This window comes from Arthrobotrys flagrans, assembly GCF_004000055.1.
Source record: "Arthrobotrys flagrans strain CBS H-5679 chromosome Unknown unitig_3, whole genome shotgun sequence".
NCBI lineage: Eukaryota > Fungi > Ascomycota > Orbiliomycetes > Orbiliales > Orbiliaceae > Arthrobotrys > Arthrobotrys flagrans.
Window position 1 is genome coordinate 2129583 of NW_027137547.1, and position 19263 is coordinate 2148845.

Genomic DNA, 19263 nt, shown 5'->3' on the forward strand with positions numbered 1-19263 from the left:
CTTCTCTCCATAGAATTTTTCTTCGTAAGAATTTTTATTTGGCGTTCGCAGCCTACTATTAAGTTCTGCCGACTTTTGTTAGTGGGGCAGTACTTTCTGGGTCTGCGTTAACGTAGCTCTTCTTATCACTTCGGGAAATACAACATAAATATTGCTGCCATGAGAATCTAAGATAAAAATTTAGACGATTCGCTATCGTTAAGGTCCCCAATAGCGCAATGTTGACTCTGGATTGTCAATATTGCCGCTCTACTAATTTGTGGACCGGGTCTGGGTACGAGATGATAATCTAAATCTGATCAGAAATGTGAACTCATTGGCCTAACGATCATATCAGTGCGCCCTGCTGACCACCGCCATGTCACGCATTGGAAATTTTCGTTTGAGTCAATCAATATCACTCATCTATAATTATAAACTTACAGATCTGCGAACGATCAGCTGAAATGAAACCCAGATCTATCGATAGGGACATATCATTTTAGGACAAAAAAATTTTCAGATCGCATGAGTGGTGGTCTATTCTTATGTTTATTATTCGCGCCATAAAGATGGAATACGCAACTGCGGTGATTTTAAACTCTGTATATAGTATATCTGTTCAGCCAAACACTAACAGGCAGACACGTAGGCAATATTAACACTGACGGCACTCTCTAGTGCATGATAGTGGCAGTGATGCTGAAGCTCTGCACCTCTCTTCTTTTCATTGGGCACGAAGGCGCACGTCATAAATCGCCCTACTCGTAGATATCTAAGCTATGAGCCATAAACAAACCAACTGTGAAAAGGTGTTTTAACTAGTTTTTTGATTCCACTATATCAGCTTCGTAGCTTTGACGTAGGGCCTATTGCTCTAAAGAGTTGAATGTTTCTTGCAAGTCAATAAATGAAGCTTATTGCTCATGATAATCTATGGGTTACAACTGAAATGTCTGGCGATGAGACTATTTAGGCTAGTATCACTAACTAGTCGGACAAAGGTTGGACCTGTTTTGAATCATTTGCCTTGGCTTAGAACTAGCTCTAGCCTCATAATCGTCCCACACGAGGTTGTTGGCCACGTCAGCTCCATTAAAGTTTCCCCTGCGTGCGGGTATGCGACTCTTTCGTCCAAGGCTACTGCTTTTAATGTAGAATATATCAATGTTCAAATAAATTTCCGGAGACTACAGTCGAATTCATTGGCGCTCTCCTGTGTTATGGATGATGTAATTATACCTGCTGACATGGCTGGTTGTATGACTAGAGCATTATATAGCTTTTAAGGCCCCAATGGAAGATAGAAGGTGGTCTCTATCGGGTGTCTTTATCCGTTCAAAGTTAATTATATTATAGGTGTAGAGTCTACGTAGTTAATAAGCGAACCTGAGTTTTGTGAATCATAGGACACTTGCGCAGCCATCGTGATATCAAATGTGGGTGTAATAATAGTTTTTTTGTTCACTCGCACTAGAGTTGAACTCCAAACACAAGCGTGCGGTGGCAGCGGCAGACGACGGCGGGCCTTGCATATCTAGATGTAATAATAGCACAACTGCAGCTCGAAATGCGATTCCACGGATAGCTAGTTCATAATGCATGATACCGTGGTCGGTACATTCAAGCTTTTACAGTTGTTGTACATGCGCATATCCGTACAGATACCTTGCTTGCATGCTACGACTATGCAAGCTCGAGCTTCGATCACTTTTTTTTCTTTGAGAGCAGCGCCGGCTGGGACTCAATTCGCCTCACTATCTAAGTAATTGTTACTGGCTCGCAGTACTGCCATAGACAACATTTCGTGCCTATCCGAGCGAATCAGATATCGATATGTCCCAGCGCTGGTTAAACTAAGAATTAATCACACTAAGCCTTAGCGTTAACACATTTAGACTAGCCTAGCCCTGCTTTAAAAGGCATCCCTTTTCGCCAAAAGTTTAGCTGTGTACATCCACCGTTAATTTGTCGCTACTGCAAGCATCCCTCCTATCTGCGTATACCGATACCCTAGTTTTCGAGTTCTCCAAACCTTATTTCAGAAAATATCCTGTTTCGAAGAGCTCTTCATCATATACATTCGTTTTGAGCACGTAAATTTCTCTATCAGATTAAAGTCTCGTATCCTATTGGCTCCCGCAGGTATAGCGCTAGCATGTCAAGCGGTGCGGCTGTATTCAACTCGCGGTATTCAAGGGCCGTCTTATCTAAGTCTGACTGGGAGGATCACCGAGAATTCATTCAAAAACATTACATAGAAAACGACAAGACCCTAGAAGACCTGAAGGTTCTTCTTAAAGAAAATTTAGGCGTCGAAGTTACGTGAGTTTCGATCGAGCGCTCGAGCGCGTCACGGTTCCAACTTGACATGTCAAGGCTACGGTACTCACGAATAGCTTTTCAATGTAGGAAACACCAGCTAGAATATCGCTGTAGACGATGGAATTTCCGCAAGAATTACTCTCAGGCCTATCCTCGACAATCCCAAAACCAGAATGTTCTAAAGTTTCCCCCGACAGAGGTTGCAAAGAAGGGACGAGTGAAACAGAAGGCTTCCTGTGAGCCGCAACTTAGTCCGATTGTATGTACAAGGCGTCCGTGTTTCGATAAATACTTCAAATGTATGCTTTTTCTTAACTTTACCGATGTGTAACTACTAGAGGCAGAAAGTAAGGATGCCCCAAGACGACATTACTAGTGTTCCTAGCTCGGCTGCTCCTAGTTTCTGCGAGTTTCCCAGTAGCCCCCTGCATCCAATGTGAATGGCCTATCGTCGTATCCAGCACTGCTGGACTATGATGACAGGCTGGCTGGTGCTCCCAAGCAGGCTGGTGAGTTAATTAATTTAATTAATCATATTCGTGGATGTTCAGCTCCTATAAAGCTTGTATTGATCGGATTGTCTAATGTTGTTACGCAGAAATTTATTCCACTACACAGGAAACCAGTTATGATTATTGGCGTTCAGTTCGGGGCCAGGATGAGCGATTCGATACTAGACATGTGCGACATGAAGTGGATGAATACAAGCCGCTGATTGACTCCCATGATCACCAGCCGCTATTTAGTAGCTCTCCTGGATTCGATCCAGTTGAATATTCCGGACACAAAAGGTCACCTTTGGACCAAAGCTTCGAAACATCAAGGGAATTACAACACGAACAGAGGGACTATAAAAACAACTACTGGCTTCAAAGATTCTCGCAAGAGTATCCAAACGCGAATACGAACAACAAGCTTCGAAATGAGCTTTTGCCATACCTAGATACGGGTTTCAATACATGGCCTCTTTCAGCTCCACCGTACCAATTGTACGACTCTAGCTCTATGAATTCTCCCTGGGATGATACCCAGTTAGATCCGAACGTCTGTGCGGCACCGCTATCACATCAACGGCAGGGCAACTTTGAAAGCTCTTTTCTACCAAATGCGCGCTACATGGAGTCGGGGAATACTCCTCGAAGATCCGGTTTCGGATACCCAGATACTACGACTGAGGAATGGAACGGCCGATAATGATTGACTAAATTTTTTCGAAATCGGATTTCAGCACCAAGAAGGAGAAAACAACAGCCGCATATCCTATTCACTAAATTGCCTTCATGCAAATACAACCATTCTCAGGCCACCTTTGCGGCCCGTCTCACTCGCATCGAACCCTATCGTCCACCTTCCAAACAAAAAGAACCAAATTTCCTTTTCCTTGAAAAATTAAAAGTAGGCTACCTCAAAGATACCAAAAGAGTTATGACGATTCATTTTTTTTCTTAGAATACTCGGGCGAATCAACTTATCAAGCTCATAATACGAGCTTTTAATTATACCTGTTTCTCGCCCTTAAAAGAATTATATTCTCATCCTGTACTATACATCTGTTGTTGCCTTAGAGAATGTCACTCTATTCGAAACTCATACACGCCGCTAGTATCATCACATTAGCTGTACAGTGAACAAGGTAGTCTCAAAGAATTTTAGTACCATAGTATATTTGTTAATTTACTAACATTGGTTTCGTCAGGTTGCTCATCTGAATGACGTTGTTGAGATTTTATGACGTCGGCTAAGCTTGAAAAACCGGGCATACGCAACACAAATTGGCCATACCGGCCCCATATATAAAAGAGCTTGGAGGACATTCTTGTGGCTGGTATCCAGTGCGTAGATAATCCGAAAAGTTTCCTTAATTCTAGAAATCTAAAGGACAAATATTACTCTCTAGCCGTATTGTGCAACTGTACAACCCCGACTAGTTGCACTTTCCTCTCCTACCTGCGCAATTGCATTAAGCTCAGATTTACAACCCTGTCTTCGCCAAAAATGACTCCATTGATCCTATACTCAATTATCTTCGCCTTCTTTGCGGTGGCTGCGGGCGCTGCGTATGCTAGTGGAGTTCTCGATCCCGTTATTGGAGAGATCGCAAAATATGTGCTGAAGGCGAAGGCCGAAGCTGAGGTTCAGGGGTTGAAGACCCAAGGACTACAGGAAGGGCAGGATTTCCGTCGAGGTAACTGTGGACTCTGATTTTTAGTATTACTAGTATCCTGGCAGTGGCTAACATAACTATTGTGGGGAAATAGAGGAAGTTCCAGGCAGTAAACAGGCCGCTGAGGCTGGAGACAAATTCGGTCTGTAGGATGTTACTATGGTTTATTAATGATCCGAGATTAATCTTTGGTGAGGATGGAAGAATCTTCTATGAAATGTGATTTCACTCCGCGAACCGAGCTACACATATTTTGTAAATTAGTTATCTGGCTATCTCTGAATTTTCATATTAAATGTGGCTGTTAGCCACCAGTTAACTCGAATTGTCGAGGTGTGTGGTATTTTGCTGAATGGCTGTGTTGTGTCTACTACTAATTTTGGGGATGTGTGACAAAATATAGCCCCTTTTGTCGGAGAAACAAGGATTGTTTATGGAAATATTAGCATCGTCCTGTGTATTAGCCTTGCGTGGGGATATAGAAGTCATAATTTGAGATTGTAGTCCATAAGCTCCTCGGATTCCTCTGCAATATCATTCACAAGGCCTCTCATCCAAAACTGTTCTTTCGTTTTAACGTTTTATAATTTTCGCTAACTCGATTCTGTTATCCCTCCTCAGTAGCATCTACAGATACTGCTGTCAGCAATTCATATATATATATGCCGCTTTTCATTTGAAAAGTTGCCTCTTGGCTATGAACTCGTGGTCCTCGTCCTACAACAGATTTTATGATGGAATATTTTTGCAAAATCATGAAGCGCCACTCAATAGTAAGTTGCTCTGTTGGATATCCCATTTACACGGAATATTACCGAGATGGGGCTCACCGGTGCACTAATGGTTAAATAATTACCTATATAGTGAGCTTAAAGAGTCGCCGCAATTGTAACGGACTCAAACCCTTGGAACACTTGCCAGCTGTCCCAGATGGCTGCTATTTCCCACTGATGATGTCTGAATTCAAGTCGTATGATGGCAACTTTGATCACCGTCCTCTCCGTGGTATTTTGAAGAAACCAGTAATACCACTACGGACGTCTAGCCTTCATGCGCTTAATTGATCTCGATCGTCTGAGAATCTTAGGCCGCAAATAACTGTCGAGGAAATACCATCACGACTTCACGCTTCTCTGATCTCATTGTCACCTGGAACCTCGAGATCACCGTCTATTCCACCGGCTGTTCCAGAAGATCAACATTCGGTGCCAGAGCTGCAACCGACCCTGGCGTAGGCAAACTCTACGAATATTCTAACTCCCAAGCTTATTACACCTCTTTCGACACCTTATGTAGCCCCATAGACCTCTCTCCAGCCAGCCATTGCTACGCCAGTGCTTATAATACCCGAGAATGAAAACCCGTTCGATATTGCAACAACCCTTGAAGACGGTCACGGTCGCCGTGTTGGCGCCGGGAGTATCAATCCATTCGCTGAAGAGGAAGAATACCAATTTCTGCTAAGGTGCGAAGAATTTACTGGGAACCGGTATCGGCAGTTATAACCGATCTGAGCACCCTCATGTGGGTTGGAAAACCGACATTTTAACAACAACCCCGGAGGAAAGTATCGAAGGTGCCCCGGAAGGTTATAGCAGACGTCGCTCGAGCTCTTTACCGGATTTACTAGGGCGGGGGTGGAAGAGCGTTTAAATCGGTGAAGGGGAGACGCGCCACACCTTGGGTACATAATATCGGTATTAATGGAGCTACTGCTGGAGATGGGAAGGGCAAAAGGATCAAATTGGCGTTTCCAACCTTGAAGAGATTAAGCGATGCGAGTGTCAAGAGTATCGAAAGTGGCCACGAGGTTTGGTTTGATGCTCTTGAAGAGGAACAGGAGGAGAACTGATTATACGGGTACTACACGAAATTCAAATTAGCGATTGAACTAAATCCGTTATCGAATTCCCTTTGTAAGAACTATGCGAACAGGTTGTCCAAGGTGTCAGCTGCAGAGCGCCTCGCGGGGCGGAAATTCTAAGTTTGGAGGAAGAATCACTAGAGTTTTCATACGAGTTCCTTTATTCAGTTTTCATTCGTACTGTTATTAAAAGCACAGGAAACTCTCGGAAATAGACCGCGAACAGTAGGCGGGGGCGACGCAATCAAGTTTTCACCCTTGTTTTTTATCGATGCAACCATCATCGACAGGCCTAGTGCTGAACCTCGTACGATTCTCAAGCCCATAGTCTCGTGAAGTTCTGTGGACTGAAAGATGTGCGATGTGTCATTTGCAGCACATGAATCTCAAACTTCGGCTTTAAAAGTAATTTTGCTCCAATCTACGACGAAGGCCACAGAGTACCCTTTTCTTTAGGTCAAGCGATTGAATTTAAATGTAGCCTTTATTGCCGCCCCATCCGGCCGGCGCTATGGAACATTCCGAGCCAGCCGAGTTTGGTAGAAAATTAAGCCTTTTGTCGAGCCTTGGCACAGCTCTCAATAACCCGTTGGGGAACTCTTTCTGTAACACACGCACACGTCAGCTGGACTCCTGGCCCACAGTGCCCGAAGGCTAAGACAGAGATAAGTATGATGTATATGGCATGGTTGTTCGTGCGAAAAAGCGAGTATGATGCGTCGTAATGGTCGTCAAGAGGGGAAGTTTGAAAGCCACAATGTGACATTCGTGCGAATCAGAATTCTTTTCCCGCATGCATGGTCGTAATCTTGGAATTTCCTGGGACCATCTGTCCTAGTGATTTTGATTATTTGAGAAAATATCTGAAGTATATAAGGCTGTGCCGCGCCGACGGGAACCCTGACTAACCATCAGATCCATTTGATAGTTCTAAACTTAAAAATTTTACCAACCGAAAACTCCAATCGTTCAGCACAAAGAAATCTGTTTTCACAATTCAATTGCTTTCCACCGAGCCAATTCCCACATTCAAAATGCAGAACCAAGAGCAATCAGTTAGTGTGAGCTGAAAGCCTGACATCTGACAACATCAGCTGTTTGTTTGCGCCGGAATATTCCGACTAACGCGTGCGTCGTCGTAGGTCCCTGCACCAACCTACAACTCGGCTCCTTCAATGGAGATGACACCTCAACCCCGAACTCAGCAAGATTCCCAGCGGGAAGCTGAACCTCAAGTCAAGCTCGGACTACGTGGTGGTCGTGATCGCGGCTGTATTGCTGGATGGTAAGCCTCTGCTCTGCTTTTCTCTAATGCCTTGACGTATCAAGTTGCCAATTCTCACTGTTTTTGAAAATATAGTCTTGCCGCCCTCTGCATTTGCTGCGCCTGCGATGCTTGCATCGATTGCGTCGACGATTGCTGCTGTTGTTAGAGAGAAGGAAGGACAATTCTTCAGCTTTGGTTTGCGTCTTCAATAAGAGGACGATTACGGTATTCAGGCATAATTTTTGTAAGGCGTTATGTGTTACCAGCAAGTCGGGGTTTATTTTGTATAAGGAATATAATGCCACTTAATAATAATCTTGCCTATTCTTATCGCGCTGTGACTAGGCTATGGCGGTGTCGGATGTGTATGTAGCAGACATCGCCGCTGACATAACGAAATATATTATAAATCGTCGCGGTACCGCTGCTAAGACCGCGCAGATAGGAGTGGCATGTCTACTCGTAACTGGGTACAATTTCAGAAGAACAAGGCATAAATGAAAGGAACAATTGTCCCAATGGTACTTGTTTCGTAATATAATATTCGAATATTCTAACAATTGTGAACGCCGGGGGCTGTATAAGTGTTCACTCGCATAGTTGCATAACGTGTTGTGGATCGCGGAGAGTTTCCCATGGCCCATTTTTAGCAGTCAGTAGATTCTATACTATGATATATAAGACCGCCGAAGCTATTGTGAGAAGTCTCTGTCTTGTTTAAATATTCGAATGCCGTGTAAAGAACGGTACTCAGAGTTTGGGAAATTGGTATTCCATTCTTAAGATGTTGGCAATTGCTGGTGCTGGCCAACGCGCGATGTGGCCAAAGAAGCAGAGAAAAAGAAGAAGATATGAATCTGGACGAACGGACAAAAACTTATTGTATTTTTTATGCACGCCAAAGTGAGACTTAGGTAGTCAAGCGCCGACGTTTTTTCCGAGTTCATTAAAGCGAGCCTTCCCTTCGCGTTGGAAAGCGTTGGAGAATTGGGCTTGTGCAACCGAGACTATTGCGACTTTACGAGATAACCTACAAGACTAGCTCAGAGAAGACAAAATCCCATAATTTTAGCCATTAATTTTCTTTCACGAGATAGAATTTCCTCAATCCTCGTGCATAAGATTGCTGCTATTAACGTAATTAACATTAGCGTATATCTGTAGTTAGCGGAGGTGGTGATAATTTGTTCACATGAAAGTTGCATAGAAACCATTCAGCCAAGTATAAATAAATTTTGCCACACAGACGCCGAAGCATCATATACGGGAGCAGGTATGTACATGCCGAAAGCGATGGTTCGAGACGATTGACTACACATCCGCTTGCTCAGAATATTAGTACCGATCATTTAATATATATAAGATATATCACGCTATATCTAGTATTCGCACAGTTGTTAGATCAATCGTTTAGCAGCCTACGTCTTTATCTTTGGCATCTTTATCTTTGGCATTGTAAATGATCCTGCTACAAATTTTGACAGACTTTGATGTAAATTTCCCACCTCATGTATTATTGTGAGGAAGTGAACATGTAGGCTCTGGGAGCCAAGCAGCAAAAGTACTGCCCCATCAGCTATACGCAGGAAGTATGCAGAGAATAGAACGTGTAGGTAGAGAAAGACCTGAGAGACTGAAAAGAAGAATAATATATATATATATATATATAAACGACAAGACAAAGGAAAGTTTAATGGAAAGAACGCCAGTAACATAATTTATAGAACAAAGAATGCCAGGATGCGTTAAGAACAAAAATGCAACAGAACACTGTGACCACCTATTTCCACTACATTATTAGAGAACCTGGTTCTAGTTGGAATTGAACCCGAATTCTAGCTTTTAGTTAAATAGGATATTTACTATAAGTTTTTCAATATTTTATGGTTATACCTTATTGATTGGTCTAGGATCAAGACGGGTAGCACGCGTATATGTGGAGCCGGCATGTAGATATACTTCGTTAAGCGGTCCACAGTAAACTCGAAAGCTGGCCTCTAACCCATGGTGATATTTCATTTTCGGTAGTAACTTCTCCAGACTGTTAGGCGTTCGACTGAGCGCCTCGATATGCTAGTCTGCGTCTCGACTTGAACCGTAGACCGTCATCGAACAGAATCTATTATCTAATTATGTAGAGTCTATGGTGCTTGAATAGGTAATTCTATCAGTATTGGAGATATCCTCTATCGATGATTAAACCTCACCAGCAATTCTCTACTATGTTGGGACGTCTATATAAACTTCTAGTATCCCCTGACTTATTTTGCGATAACCGCCGTAAATTCACCACTCTGCTGAACAAGGTGACGTGGATACGTATTCCCGTTGATGAAACGGTGTCCTTCATTTGAACGATAGCAGACTTTAGTCTCTAGAAGAGGCCGAGAAGGGCGAAGATGCTGAGGAAGGGGATGAACCCGAGGACGATGATGACAGTGAAAAAGAAGAATAAGGAGATCAAAATGTAGCTTAGGTGGCTATAATAACACCATGGCGAGAAAATAACTAGAAGACGGAGAACAAAGAGTTCTGTACTTAGTTTTCCTTACAGTCGTTTTCACTTCCAATGATCGATGGGAATTATAGTACTAGACTAGGTCAAATGAATGAAATAGATTAAAAATCGGAACCTCCTACCTCTCCACCCCCCACAATACGTTTTTATATCTCTCTTTTCTCCCCCTCCGCCAATATAATAATAAATGTATATTCCAATACCCACATGTATGTACCTATATCCGTGTTTTTGATTAGGAAAAAGAATTGGTAGTTGTTGTTTTTGTTGCATATTGAAAGCTCGATTCCAACGGCTGCGACCTCACACCGAATAAAGCCCAGTCTCGATTCTCGAGAAAGCGACTAGTCCGAGAATAGACCATAGGGCCTCGCGATGTTGCCTAAATGCGTACAGGTACCGTCGTGATGGCCTGATTTTAGCGGTTCTCCAGGTTGTTGGAACATCATCGTACGAAAGCGGAGGTGTGGCCATTCCCAGCCAAAACCTTGCTCCTTCCGAGTCCTTCCACCTTCCCCACAGCCCCCGCATATTCTCGCCTCCGCATTTTTAGCTCCTCACCCCCAATCCACTCCCAGTTCTCTTCCCCGCTTTCTTTCTTCTTCTTTTAAACCACCTCCTCTCATCACACCAATATCCTTATTCCAACTATCTCTTCATCGTCTAATTACTTCACACAAAACAGTATTCACAATGAGTGCAATTGCTGGCAGCGAAGATCCGATCAAGGTTCTCATTACTCTCCACCCAGGGTTTGACCTTCTCGACTTCGCTGGTCCTCTCGAGGTTCTCAGTCACACCAAGCAAGACATCAATGACCCCGAGTCAAATGCTTTCGATGTCACCATCGCTAGTGTCACCGACGATTTGAAAGTTTTCAGCAACCAAGGTGCCGTCATTGAGGCCAATATCTCCATAAAAGAGGCTCTTGAAACTCTCAATGAGTATGGATTCTCCGTTGCTAATCTCTAGATGGAATATTCTGCTAATACGATATAAACCGTGTGATTTAGCTACGAAATCTTGATTGTCCCCGGAGGCGGTACTCCAAAGGAGATCGACCTTAAAGCCATTCACCTCACCCCTCCACCACAGGTTGCTATCATCAAGGCCTTCGCTGACCTTCAGAAAACTGAAGTTGAGCGAGCCGAAGATGAGCAAGCTGACCTTAAGCGTGAACGAACTTTGATGTCTGTTTGCACTGGATCCCTCTTGTATGTCTACGCTCTTCCCCGCTAGCCTCCGGATAATAAGTATCTAACAATGACCTTTATAGCCTCGCGCAGGCTGGTGTCCTCCAAGGCCTCTACGCCACCACTCATCCCGATCACGACGTTCAATTGGAAATGATCTGTCAGGTACGACTTGTTCCATGTGAATATCTTGTTCGTGACTTATAAGCTAATTGGATATTTACAGCACGCTTCTGCTCATGACACTCAGAACCGTACCGAAGTCATCACCGGTTGTCGCTATGTCGTCAACAATGCCCGTTTCGATATCCCTGATGAAGATGAAGAACCCGAAGCGAATCCTTTCATCCAGTCATACGATCAATTCATCCTTTCTAAGAAGGAAAGAAGAAAGTCCAGCGCTCGCCGTGGAAGTGTTAGCCACAAGCTTGCCATGCTTGCTGAGAGTGTCGGTACCAAATCTGAGAAAAGACTCGGAGGATTACGTGTTATCACTGCTGGCGGTGTTATGAGCGGCATCGATGCTGCTTTGTACGTTTCTTCTGCCTATGTCTCCGTTGAGGCTGCCGAAGAGTCCGCCAGGATCATACAACACTTTGACTGGCAAAAGGGAGTTGTCGTCGACTCTGTTGACTTTGAGAAGGTCACCACCAGCGACATGTATTAAGGTCCCGATTGCATTTCAATCTTGAACCTTAGTATTATAGGTCTTAGGTCTTCTTAACACACTCTTGATCGATCTCGTCTAGAATCTAGAAAATAAGGGATGATAGGAAGAGAGAAAGAGAAGGGTAGATAGATTTCCTATCCAAGACAGCGACTAATATCAAGACATCTCCTCTGAAACATCAAAAACCAGTTCTACCTGCCGTAAAAGTCTCCATGGCCTACGTGAATAGCTTAACCGTGTTAACCCTGAAGCTCACAAAAGCTGATTTATCATCCAACCTCGCATATGCCCGAATGTTAGGCCGAAATTCGAATAGCATCTCCAGAGTGGCCAGATCTATGTATGTGGCCCGTGCGCAATAACTCTCGGCAAATACCGAGGCTGCCAACTGGTTAAATGAACGAATCAACAACATTTACTCAAGGAAATTACGTAAACCCAGCTACGTAAAATTCGTACACCACTTCCTCAAGTCTCAAATGAACCGTTAAAATCGACTTCGAGCAAATAAATAGTCAATTCTGAATGACCCTGATTTCGACTCGACCTGATGCCCTGAACCAGGATTCGAGATATAAAATCAAATGTTGGATTTTTGCGATTATGAGCATGGGAATTCCGGCTCTCGCACCTGCCCATGCGCACCAACCCCCACGGCAGATCGTGGATGCGGGTTAGCGAGACATCACACAGCTTCGCTCTGCATTCCAACAATAACGAGCCTCGACCGAAACCGGCTCTTTGGGCATGCGGTAACCCCGCATTTCCCCAAGGTATTTATTTCCCCAGAACGCCCTATGTCAGGATAAATGACTTCCTAGATTTCTTCAAGCTCATCTTGTAAATCGCATCTCAGAATTATTTAAACCTGTCGTGCATTCTCTTCATAGAGTTGGAGGTTGCACAGCTTCGAATTTTATGCCGTCATCGATTATAGGATTCTTGATATCATTATCAATCTGAACTATACCCTTTTGTGAATGGTCTTTTAAATTATTCACCTCTATTTCAACGATTTTATACCATTTCCGATACTTCCGTTTCTATTATATTTTAGATACCCAAGCTTTATATTGATAAAACCCCAAGCCTTTCTTCCACCATGTCGGCTGTTCTTATGCCCCTTCAGCCACGAGAAACACCAGACTTCAAAATGGCTACCAAAGCAAAAATTCTAATTGCGGATCCACTGAGCGAGTCTGGGCTCAATCCTCTCTCTGACCCAAAATTCTCAATCGACATCAAGACCGGACTTTCAGAGGCCCAACTGTGTGAGATAATTGGCGACTATTCCGCCCTTGTCGTACGATCAGAAACCAAGGTCACAGCAAAGGTGCTGGCATGCGCAAAAAATCTCAAGATTGTCGGTAGAGCCGGCGTGGGCGTTGACAACATCGATGTTAGCGCCGCAACGAAGTTAGGCATTATGGTCGTTAATAGTCCCGATGGAAATGTCATTGCTGCAGCTGAGCTTACACTCGCACTGATCTTGGCTGCTGCAAGAAATATTGGCAGAGCATCTTATGGAATGAAAGAGAGCAAGTGGGAGAGGAAACAATTAGTTGGTGTACAGCTTAAAGGCAAGGTGCTGGGCATCGTGGGATTTGGCAAAGGTATATCCTCAGTCAATTTAAATTACATATCGAGAATTAAGCACTGACAGAAAGGATATTTTAAGTCGGACAACATGTTGCTAGAGGTGCAGTCGGGATGGGCATGAAAGGTGAGCTTAGTTAATATCGCCCTTATAATGAATTTCAGATGCTAACGATGTAATAGTTATTGCTACTGACCCTTATGCCTCAGCCTCGATCGCCTCCCGCCTCTCAGTTAAACTTACCACACTCAAAGAGGTTCTAGAAACCGCAGATTTCCTTACACTCCATACACCATTACTCCCGTCTACGAAGAATATGATAAACTCTCAGCAATTAGCTGCCATGAAGCCTGGTCACAGCATCATAAATGTCGCTCGAGGTGGCTTGATTGACGAGGACGCTCTTCTAAAGTCGCTTCAAGAAGGACATACTCGATCTGCGGCATTAGACGTCTTTCCTCAAGAGCCGCCATTCAAGTCACCCTCTTCTGTTGCATTAATGGCCCACAAGAATGTCATTTCAACCCCTCATTTGGGCGCTTCAACCGCAGAAGCCCAACATGCCGTTGCAGTAGATGTCACAGAACAAATTCGAGACGTTCTATTGAACCAATTACCTCGCTCGGCTGTGAACGCACCAACAATTAGCACCTCGGACCTTGAAAAGATAAATCCATACACTCAATTAATCGAAAAGATGGGTCAATTGTACACTGCCCACTTCAAGCATCAGCCTCCGTCGTATGAGCTCATATTTTCTGGCTCGATCGCTAGCGTTCCAACTGCGCCACTCTTCGCGGCGCTGATAAACGGCCTGACGAAGTCAATTTCCGCTAGAGGAACTACCGTCAATGTCGTCAATGCTAAGTTGGTGGCTAAAGAGCGTGGTATTGTGGTTCATGAACGGAAGGTTCCCGAGGATACCACTTACAGCAGCCTAGTCACCATCAAAGGTGCGAATGGGGATATCATCCAAGGCTTCTGCATCGAAGGCAGCGGACCGCAGATTGTTCGAATTGGTGATTTCGAAACCAACTTCGTACCACAAGGGACAGTGCTCATTGCGAGGAACTTTGATAGGCCAGGAATGATTGGTGTTGTCGGAAGAATTTTGGGAGGCGAGGGTTTGAATGTCAATAACATGACAGTAGCAGCAAGGAAATATGGGAACGGTGAGAAGGAAGGAGATGCGCTGATGATCTTAGGTGTGGATGGAGGCAAAGTTAGAGAAGGGGCGTTAAGAGAAATTGAATCTACAAACGGAATGTTAAGCGCGCAAGTGGTTTCTTTCGACCCACAAGAGGATAAAGTTTTGGCGAAGCTTTAATCAAACGGATGTCTGGGACTACAATACTGTTTCCCGAGTCGTATCGGCGTTTGGTATGACGGGTACACAGGGTTCGGCAAGGAGTTGCTCATACGCATACCTCGTTTTTCATTTATCAGGACACAGATTATTACCTACGTTACCACATTTCTGACAAGATAATAGGATTAATATTTACAAATCTTTAAGGGCATATTTACAAGTTTTCAAGCGAACCAGAGGGCGATATTTACGGAGATACTCAGTTCAACTACGGCTTGAGAGTGCGAGCAATGGCATAGTACGCTGGCTTCTTCTGAAAATCCTTGTCCCATGGGAGACCATCTCCCTGGCCGGCAAAGACCGATGGAATCCAGGAGTTTTTCTACATAGGAAAGTCAATATGTTAGCTATATATAACTTGAATGAGATCGATATTGAGAAAAAACTTACATCCGTAAAGTTCCAAACAGTAATACCGACGCATCGTCCAGTGACCTTGCAAGCCTTTGTCACAGTCTCGTAGTCCTTGGCCAATTGTTCATCGGCTGCGGTTTGATTCGCTGGCGGGACATTCATACGGATATCGAGCTCAGTGATGGCAATCTCAGCGCCCGCAGCAGCAATTCGGTTGAAGTTCGCCTCAAGGTCTGTGGGAACTTGTCCACTGATCAAATGGGCTTGGAGACCAAGCCCGTGCACTGGAACACCAGCTGCCTTGAGTCTCTTGAAAAGATTGAGCAAGGCGGTAGATTTGGCATTGACACCTTCAACGTTATAGTCGTTGATGTACAGCTTCGCGGCTGGGTCGGCTGCAGCTGCGGCACGGAGTGCGATCTCGATATAAGATTCGCCGAGGATTTGGTAGAAGATGGAGTCGCGGAAGGTACCGTCCTCGTTGAAGGCTTCATTGACAACATCCCAGTGGAAAATTTTGCCCTTGAAGTGAGTAGCCACCTGTGTGACGTGGTTTTCGAGAACGTCCTTCAAGGTTGTGGCGTTCCAGCTTCCACTGGTAACCCAGCTGGGGAGTTGCGAGTGCCAGACTATTTATCGTTCGTCAAGTTAGTTTCCTACATGAATTTGACACATAAAGCGAAGGAGCCCTAAATCATACCTAAGGTGTGTCCGCGAACCTTCTTGCCGTACTTGAGAGCCCATGCGACAATTTGGTCAGAATCCACATAGTTGAATACTCCCTGGGATGGTTCGGTGCTGTCCCACTTTTGGCTGTTTCCCGGTGTGAAGGATCCGAACTCTGAAGGGTCCGAGGCAATTCTCGCCCAAGTACAATTCATGACATCCTCGTAAACCCAGTCACCGGCAGTACCGAAATACTTGCCTCTTCGGATAGCAAATGAGTTCAATCCATCGGTTTGGGAGTTTGGATCGATGTAAGGGCCGAATGATGTACATTCAGTGACTGGCACTCGCTCGCAGGAAGACCACCCTATAGGAACCGATCCGTATTAGCGATTAATCGGGTCAAATTTGGGATTTTATGATCTGTATTTTTTCTAACATTGATTCAAGACTGCGCAATAGGCTCCCTCTACACATTCTGTCTCGCCGGTCCATCCTTCTCCTCCGCCTAGATGTTTGAATTCGTTAGCGCTATAGCTCCAAGATTTGAGGTGAAATACCAAATTATATGTAAACTTTTACTAACAGCGAGACCACAATGGAACCAATGCATTAGCGGAAGCGACACATGCCGCCAAAACTCCAACCGACGAAAGTATCCCGTTGTTTCGCATTTTCTTTGTGAGAGTTTTACGCCACGAGTAAATCAGATGCCACAGGGAAACTCTGGAAACTTGGGGGCGGTATATATACTACCGATGATCTGCTAGTACACCCGCCCGAACTTGGGAGGCCTGGGAGGGATCAAGAGTCAACGTCAGCTTGTTCCTGATAATGGATGCGCTATAGGTATTGTACATGTACCTGCAGCGCGATCCGAAACCTGGTATTCACATGAGCATTTTACCAGGTAAAAGGTTCCTCCGAAGTGACGCCATTACGCCAGTAGCAAAATAACACGGATAAATTTCTATGTGGATGCCATACAATGCACTCAAATTATTTTATTGCTTCCGTCGCCATGTCGAATTCTCAATGCTTGTGGAGTCGGAGCCGCTTCTTGGAGGCTTGACTCCGAGACCAGTGGAGCATCTTCTGTGTAAACTCGGAATTGAATTCCGTTGTTTTCCTCCTACAATCTGATGTTTATATACAAGTAAGAATCGGACAAAAAAACTCTAACCACGGTACCACGCACCGGCTTTATATAACTGACCATGGAAGCTACCGGGAGGCCTGGCGCCGAATTAATTTGGGCCGAAACAGATAACACTGTCGCTTCGTCTAAACTTTGGATGAAATCCTGGAAACACGGGGTGATCAAACCTCTCCGAACCGTTAGCACAGTCTTTAAAGCTTTCTGTGGTATATATATATAGGTATGTAATCATTTACAAAAATCATGGGAGCATCTCAAAATTTTTTGGATTACAATACTGCATTCCCAGATTTTATAAATTTAGAAATTCAATTCCTACCTTTCAGTTTCTGGAACTGCGGATAATGTGTTGATGGCTCCACAATCCCACGAACCCAGAAACGAAGAACATTTTCCCACGGGCCTACCAGCCGGGAAATCCTCGTCTGCTGTTTCAGATCAGACCACCATGCAGGAACGCGGGGACAATTCACATAGTCTAGTAGAATCTATGAAGGAAAGAGTGTTTTTGAATCCGAAGCCCAAGTGAGAAAGTGAAATTAATTATATCATATGAGAAGAAATTACAAAAGTATAGTTAAGTTCATCATGAATAGTCCGCCCCGGTGAAAGCAGAATAATCGTGCAATCATTAAATACTTGGTAATCGACAGCAGCGCTAGGTATGAAATCCTTGCCCAAAAGTAGCCATTCATTTGTTCCCATTAATTACCCCAAACCCCCAAATCAAGCAGTTTGTGTCTCCTCAGGATCAAGCGCTGGCGGCGAGTCCATGGCGTCATATGCTGGAGGAGTCCCCGCCGAGCAAGGGATACCAGTAACTCGTTCGAATACCTCTCTTCGAACCTTTTCCAATTCTGCACGAGCAGCTGCTAACTGCGCTTTAGCATCTTCCATATTGTTCTTCGAATCAAGTGCTCTTCCTCTCTGGGCCTGAAGCTCAAGCTGGACTTTTTGGTGCAGCAATCTCATCTGAACATAGGTGTCCTTCACCTTTTTACGGAACTCGTAATCGGAGACTGGGTTGTCGAGAAAGATATCGGTAGTATGGCCACCTGCGACTTTGACGTTATCGAATGGTCCAATTGCATCCTGGAGATCGATTGCTTGGCCTAGAAGCATCTGCGCCTGAGAGACTGTTGATTTGGCTTTGCTGAGATTATCTCGCTCGATCATATCTGCAACGGTACCACCGCCCCAAACATCCCAAGAGGAAGCGGATAGAGCTTCCACACAGAATCTGACGGCGTTGGCGACCGACTTTTCGGCTCTAAACATGAGCTTCTCGGCTTCCTGGTCGCTGGTGCATCTAGATTGGGCTTCGGCAAAGAAATCCTTGGCGTGCTGAACCGCAACCTCCATTTGGTCCTTTTCGGGAAATTCTGGGGTCGGTCCATCGAATACTTTCTTATAAAGTTGTTCAGACTGTTCCTTGAGGTTCACATACTGGTTTGTCTGAGTTGTGAGCTCGGCAACTCTGTTTTCTGTCTCGGCGATTGTCTCCTCTAGGTACCGTTCTTTCTCCTCGGCAGCTCGCTCGTTGTGCAGTGCATCAAGGTACTCTCTTTCTTCCTTTTCGATTTTGGATACGAACTTTTCGGAGCGGCCAGTCAATTTGTGAGCATACCGACGAGCGAATGAATCTCGAAGATCCTGGTGACCTTTTCGCTCTTTACTGGTGATCTGTCTAAGCTTTTCAAGCTCTGTCTTGAGGCTCGCAAGTGTCTTTTTCAAATCGTCGAGGTATTTGGATTGCTGTTCAAGTGTGAAAGGAGCATGTTCTAAGTCCGACATCTGGGAAATTAGAGAAATATGGGTATCGGCCGCCTCGAGGATTCTGGTTCTGATGTCTGCCATTGCGATTTCTGTGAAAGTGCATGCGTCGGTATTGACGGGTGTCGACGTCGCATGGACGACTTCGAAAGCGGGGTATGAGAAGAGACTCTCCGTATGAGGGTGGAAATAGTATCATAAATGAATATATAATATGGCGCACTATAACACTATAGCACTAGTAAAGTAAGTAGTTGGTTTAGTACGTATCAGCTGATCGCGGCTCGCGACTGACAATTGACAAATTGCGGTTTAAGATGCCTTCCGATAAAACTTCCAGATAGCTATCGATAGTCTTTGACAAG

At 44.5% G+C, this 19263-nt stretch overlaps 7 protein-coding genes across 8 annotated transcripts; 5 read left to right on the top strand and 2 right to left on the bottom strand.

The window, feature by feature from the left end:
- Window positions 1–2137: 2137 nt before the first annotated feature.
- Window positions 2138–3498, top strand: DFL_002009 (uncharacterized protein; the record flags this gene model as incomplete). The annotated part of the gene is made up of 5 exons (XM_067630728.1): window positions 2138–2304; window positions 2392–2563; window positions 2643–2651; window positions 2726–2813; window positions 2903–3498. The coding sequence occupies 5 exons, from the start codon at window positions 2138–2140 to the stop codon at window positions 3496–3498; spliced, it is 1032 nt and encodes a 343-aa protein (XP_067493343.1).
- Window positions 3499–4299: 801 nt separating this feature from the next.
- DFL_002010 (uncharacterized protein) lies at window positions 4300–4618 on the top strand (the record flags this gene model as incomplete). The annotated part of the gene is made up of 2 exons (XM_067630730.1): window positions 4300–4489; window positions 4563–4618. 2 exons carry the CDS (start codon window positions 4300–4302, stop codon window positions 4616–4618), a joined length of 246 nt encoding a protein of 81 aa, XP_067493344.1.
- Window positions 4619–7129: 2511 nt separating this feature from the next.
- DFL_002011 (uncharacterized protein) lies at window positions 7130–7765 on the top strand (the record flags this gene model as incomplete). 2 transcript variants are annotated; one of them, XM_067630732.1, is made up of 4 exons in its annotated part: window positions 7130–7200; window positions 7261–7393; window positions 7475–7617; window positions 7693–7765. In XM_067630732.1, 4 exons carry the CDS (start codon window positions 7130–7132, stop codon window positions 7763–7765), a joined length of 420 nt encoding a protein of 139 aa, XP_067493346.1. The 2 variants fall into 2 exon arrangements, with proteins under 2 accessions (XP_067493346.1, XP_067493345.1); XM_067630731.1 differs by having other exon boundaries at window positions 7261–7387.
- A 3045-nt stretch (window positions 7766–10810) lies between these two features.
- DFL_002012 (uncharacterized protein) lies at window positions 10811–11977 on the top strand (the record flags this gene model as incomplete). The annotated part of the gene is made up of 4 exons (XM_067630733.1): window positions 10811–11061; window positions 11131–11331; window positions 11394–11475; window positions 11537–11977. The coding sequence occupies 4 exons, from the start codon at window positions 10811–10813 to the stop codon at window positions 11975–11977; spliced, it is 975 nt and encodes a 324-aa protein (XP_067493347.1).
- Window positions 11978–13133: 1156 nt separating this feature from the next.
- On the top strand, window positions 13134–14904 carry DFL_002013 (uncharacterized protein; the record flags this gene model as incomplete). The annotated part of the gene is made up of 3 exons (XM_067630734.1): window positions 13134–13593; window positions 13659–13703; window positions 13760–14904. 3 exons carry the CDS (start codon window positions 13134–13136, stop codon window positions 14902–14904), a joined length of 1650 nt encoding a protein of 549 aa, XP_067493348.1.
- A 250-nt stretch (window positions 14905–15154) lies between these two features.
- DFL_002014 (uncharacterized protein) lies at window positions 15155–16640 on the bottom strand (the record flags this gene model as incomplete). Its single annotated transcript, XM_067630735.1, has 5 exons — window positions 15155–15268; window positions 15337–15929; window positions 16001–16333; window positions 16406–16474; window positions 16553–16640. 5 exons carry the CDS (start codon window positions 16638–16640, stop codon window positions 15155–15157), a joined length of 1197 nt encoding a protein of 398 aa, XP_067493349.1.
- Window positions 16641–17851: 1211 nt separating this feature from the next.
- Window positions 17852–18982, bottom strand: DFL_002015 (uncharacterized protein; the record flags this gene model as incomplete). Its single annotated transcript, XM_067630736.1, has 1 exon — window positions 17852–18982. One exon carries the CDS (start codon window positions 18980–18982, stop codon window positions 17852–17854), a length of 1131 nt encoding a protein of 376 aa, XP_067493350.1.
- Window positions 18983–19263: the final 281 nt, after the last annotated feature.